This window comes from Cornus florida, unplaced genomic scaffold (genome assembly GCF_030987335.1).
Source record: "Cornus florida cultivar Cherokee Brave unplaced genomic scaffold, ASM3098733v1 CherokeeBrave_3.0.0_Hap2_Chr05, whole genome shotgun sequence".
NCBI lineage: Eukaryota > Viridiplantae > Streptophyta > Magnoliopsida > Cornales > Cornaceae > Cornus > Cornus florida.
This window is the reverse complement of record NW_026775575.1, coordinates 84,815,805-84,820,799: the sequence shown is the minus strand read 5'-3', so window position 1 is coordinate 84,820,799 and position 4,995 is coordinate 84,815,805. Positions and strand designations below refer to the sequence as shown.

At 35.3% G+C, this 4,995-nt stretch overlaps 1 protein-coding gene across 1 annotated transcript; it reads left to right on the top strand.

The window, feature by feature from the left end:
- The first annotated feature begins 641 nt into the window (after positions 1 to 641).
- LOC132307272 (uncharacterized) lies at positions 642 to 4,465 on the top strand. Its single transcript, XM_059804989.1, has 7 exons — positions 642 to 823; positions 953 to 1,577; positions 1,726 to 1,946; positions 2,482 to 2,701; positions 3,309 to 3,394; positions 3,670 to 3,761; positions 3,911 to 4,465. The coding sequence occupies exons 2-7, from the start codon at positions 1,488 to 1,490 to the stop codon at positions 4,150 to 4,152; spliced, it is 951 nt and encodes a 316-aa protein (XP_059660972.1). The 5' UTR covers positions 642 to 823; positions 953 to 1,487; the 3' UTR covers positions 4,153 to 4,465.
- The last annotated feature ends 530 nt before the right edge of the window (positions 4,466 to 4,995 follow it).

Below are 4,995 nucleotides of genomic sequence, written 5' to 3'. Positions count from 1 at the left end.
GATTTTGTCTATAAAAATATATCTTTTTGTTGTAGTGTATGTAAAACGTAAAAATTCTTTGACATTTGTGTAATATATATATTTTACTTACTTTGTCAATCTTGAACAGCAAATCTCTCTGTAACATACTTTATCCATTCCAAATTAAGTATTCCTTTTGAAAATTGTGACTCACATAATGTGATTCACAATTCCCGATGACGACACTTAATTTGAAATGGGGAAGTATAAAAGTTTAATTTTCTTAATATTACTTGTTCACCACAAAAAAATAAGTATTTCATGTATGAATAACACGTGCTTGTATTATTGGTCGACAGATTATAAATGCGTGGTCGCCCCCACATCCGATAAACTGCTCGCAACGCGGAGATTCGAGTTATACTCAATATGGTGTATTTATTAATTTTATTTATATAACATATACATATAATTGTAAGGCAAAAAAATATAAAGAAATTTAATAATAATAATATAATAATAATAAAAAGCAAATCTAATATCGTCGTACGCTGCTTTTTGTGCAAGCCATGGGACTGAATCGACCTTTTTGTCAATAATAAAATTTATTTATTTTTTTTTTAAAAAGAGAAAATTAAAACCTTATCTTTCATATTTGAAAGTTCAGAGACATATAAATTCTCCCATAAATGATAAATCTTGCTCATGCCTTAATTATAGTTCTCTCTCTTGGCTTTTTAAGAATACACAAAAATTAGTCTCTGCAAAATTTCATGATTGGAAGGTCCTGCTTATATATATGGTTGTGTATATGTATTTTGTTTCTTCAGTTTGAGTTTATCTGATTGTTTTGCTTTAATCGGTAAGTTTCCGTTGAGAATAAGATCTCTTATGATACAAAATTTTCTGGGTCTTTCAATTTTACGTGTTTCCAAAGTTGAAAGCGTCCCGACAAGTTCTCATAAATCTCTCGGGTTTTTCTTTCTCACAGATTGCGCGAAACAGGGGAGGATTTTCTCGGAATTGTAGGGAGTTACATTTCATTTTCCGGGAAAGTATACTCAAGCATATATGTGTGTGTGTGTGTGTGATCGTACGCGGTTTTAGCGTGGCGGGTTTTGATTCACTCTGCATCGTGGGGACTTTTTGAAGAGGGTTTAATTTTCCGTTGTCACAAATTTTCTTTTTGGGTTTCTGACTGTTTCCGATAAAATTTAGAGACGGGACCAAGTTTTCACCGGAAAAGGGTATTTCTTTTCTATCTGTGATTATAGAGAGAGAAATTGAAGTCTTTTTTCGGTAAATTAGCTGTCTAAACGTCAACAAAATAGAATTCCTCTAGACCCATTTCTCTCTCTCTCTCCGAAGGGAAAAAAAAAAAAAAAAAATCCCGATAGTTTCTCTCTTCCTCTCCATCTCTCTCTATCTCTCTCTGTTTTCCCCTTTTTCTGTGGGCTTTCTCTGTTGCAAGGGTTAGGAGAGAGAACCAGTGAAATCTCTCTCTATCTCTCCCTCTCTCTGAAATCATGATTCTCGACAAAGGGTCAATGCAATCAAACCTCGACTGCTTCCTCGATTGCACAACCCCAGGGGTCCCATCCCATTTCCTACCCAAGGTTTGCTCTTTTCTTCTTTTGATTTTGTTCCTTGTCAAAGAAATTCAATTTTTAATCATGTGTGTGTATATATATATATATATATTATATAATTATTTGTAAATTATGTTTGTTTAATTTTTCTATGATTGCTTTTCTATGTATCCAGAGTGAGATCAGGAACCTTAACAAGTTGTGGCACCCTTGGGAGAAAGAAAAAGTTGAGTATTTTACATTGTCTGATCTTTGGAATGGTTATGATGAATGGAGTGCTTATGGTGCCGGAGTTCCGATTCTTTCCGACGACGGCGAAACCCTAATCCAGTACTATGTGCCTTACCTCTCTGCAATCCAAATCTTTACCAGTAATTCGTCGTTGAATGGTCTAAGGTATAACACTTACATCATTTACTTTTGCATGTTGATATAGTTTAGAGTATTAATTACTAACATGTTGAATTATTGGTAGACTTAGTTCAAGGTCTTGAATTTAGACGTGTTCATTTGATTGTTTCAAACTTAATAAATTGTTTAATTGAATTGTTTAAAGTGCTCATATGGGTTAGTCAGAAGTTGTTGTTCAAGGTCTTGAGCCTAGATATGTTCATTTGATTGGTTCAAAGTTACTAAATTGTTTACTTGAATTGTTTAAAATGCTCAGATGAGGTTAGTCAAGTTTTCCATTTTGGGTGATCAATTTTATATTTGATTGGTGCTAGTGCTCTGTTATTAGTAGTTTTATTGACATGCTAAAGTATTTATAGGGATTGTTTAAACTTTATTGAATTTGGTGCTTATACCCTTTTTTGGCTTGCAACCTCACACCTTGTTGAATTTAATTATTGTTCAATTTAGTTTATGGTATTGAAGTGGCCATATCAATGAAGTTCATAGTAGAATTAAATTTGAATCGGTTCTGTTCTAGGGAAGAGACAGACTCAATTTGTGAGACAAGGGATTCCTTTAGCGATTCGTTTAGTGATGAGAGCGAGAGCGAGAAGCTATCGCGATGGGATGGATGCTCCTCCGAGGAGGGAGGGTTCGAGCAAGAGAGCCTCTATCATATGAATGATAGATTGGGTTACCTTTATTTTCAGTACTTCGAGAGATCAACTCCTTATGGAAGAGTTCCTCTCATGGATAAGGTACTCTCTATCGGTTCATGTTGCTCTACGCACCATTAAAGCTTTGCTTGTAGCTTTCTTATGTTCTTTACTTTCATTAGAATTTCATCCGTATTCGCTTTTTCCTTTTTTATTCCTAAGTTATACTAAAGAATTAATATGGGAAACTGCTATGGATATTGTTAGAATCATTTGAAAGCCTTTTAAGATCTTATGAAACTTTTGACTTTTGAATATGAATCAACATATTACTTTTGTCCATTTTTTTCCTTAAATTATTGGTATTGTCAATTTTAAATCATCTTTATTATATTCTCCCCGTCTTTCCTATCTTTTATCTTTTCCTTTGTTAATGAGTAATTAATTTATTGTTTTTCACAAGCATATGTTCTTGCTTTTGATGCATTGTTGGTTTCTAACTATTTATATTTCGAAAAAGAAAATTCTGATTCTAGTTCTATCTATTTCTTTTAATTTATCTGGGTATGCTTGTGGAAGGATTCCACGTGAAACATGGGCTTTAAGTTTTTGGATGATTGGGACCACTAATTCTACAAATTTCTGCATTTCCTTACCATATGAAATCATGTGAATTCGATTGACTTTGTTTTCGTCTCTTTGCTTTCAGATCAGTGGATTAGCTCGAAGATACCCCGGATTAATGTCTCTAAGAAGCGTAGATCTTTCACCAGCTAGCTGGATGGCAGTTGCCTGGTCTCTCTCTCTCTCTCTCTCTCTCTATGAAATTTATTTGTCGTTTTCAATTTTATGATGCATATATTGTTTCACATCTCCAGTCCTAGTGCTGAGAGTTCAACATCTTGAAGACTTAAACAAATTTTACTTCCATGTACCGGTTTTGTAGAAACTTATTTTGTATTTATTGTAAACGAATGGCTGCAATTTCTTTAAATGCATATTATTGCGAATAATCAGAAGAAAGGAATAAAGATGGTATAACTAATTTGATTGATGTCAATAACATTCAGGTACCCCATTTATCATATTCCCATGGGAAGAACCATAAAGGACTTGTCCACATGCTTCCTTACATACCACACCCTTTCATCTTCTTTTCAAGGTATTCTCTTGGTTCATTTCACTTTTAAGCTTTGCCTATATTCTTTTTCATTTTCACCTTTGTTGTCATTTATCGTTTTCCGGAAATTTTTGTATGTGCGTTATATGCTCAACTAAACATGCATCGTCAATGTCTGTATCAATTACCAGATATGGACCTTGAAGATGAGATGGGGAGTGCCGAAAGGAAGCGAAAGGAAGGGGAAAGCATTTCACTCCCTCCATTTGGTCTGGCCACTTATAAGATGCAAGGGAATGTGTGGGTCTCGAGCAAGAGTGGTAGGGACCAAGAGAGGCTGGTGTCGCTACTGAGCGTGGCAGATTCGTGGCTCAAGCAGCTGAGGGTTCAACACCATGACTTTGATTACTTCACCGGGATTCGGCGTGGCTGAAAACCACACAACTTTCAGGATTTGCTCAAACCGCACCTAATGGATTGACTGGTCGAATGCTTTTTTCAGCCCTCTTATGAGTGAGGATTGTAGGTGATATTTCTCTTTGTCAGGCTCTGCTGATGGGATTTTCTAGTGCCTAGCCCATTTTGTTGGATTTTGTCTTTCATCACAGAGCAGATTTCTGAACTTTACCGGGAAAATATATATATATATATATATATATAGATTTCAGAGTGGAGGGAGTGGACTCTGTTGTGTTAGCCCATGAGGCTCGTAAATCGTAAATGAATTGCATGTGTTGCATTTTCAATGTAATGAGTGATGCGTTCTCCGTATACATGTCGGTCGTGTGTGTTGCTTTGATTCACTTCGAAAGTAATGCACAGGGGCTTGGAATGAAAAATATCTTCATGTGCATGGACTGATTAAATGCTGAAGTATAATCGATCAATGGCACAGATAATTGTAACATGTATATGATATCACTGAAAAAGAAAGACACAAACCCATCTCTTAAAACAGGCATTTTCAATGTAACCAGTGTTATGTTCTCGAAATAACTGTTGTGTAGATCGATAGTTATAAACTAGATAATTAGTTGATAATACCGAAACGCGGAGACCCTACTATAACATCACACATGCACATCCAATCTTCATTGACTTATGGGAAGATAAGTTTGACGTTTGAGTGCAGACCCCATGTTATCCACTTTGAAAATTGGTCCTCAGATGACATCTTATTCAGACAAAGAACATCACCATTGATCCCAAAATAGGGCAACCACTAACCATATGCAGAATTAGGAGTGCACCCACCTAAGCCATTAATTGTTGCAAT

Bases quoted from the DNA above. Each gene is read 5' to 3' on its own strand.
- LOC132307272 (XM_059804989.1), top strand. From the start codon at position 1,488: ATGATTCTCGACAAAGGGTCAATGCAATCAAACCTCGACTGCTTCCTC. The intron at 1,578-1,725 runs GTTTGCTCTTTT...CTATGTATCCAG, and splicing joins CATCCCATTTCCTACCCAAG to AGTGAGATCAGGAACCTTAA. The intron at 1,947-2,481 runs GTATAACACTTA...GTTCTGTTCTAG, and splicing joins TCGTCGTTGAATGGTCTAAG to GGAAGAGACAGACTCAATTT.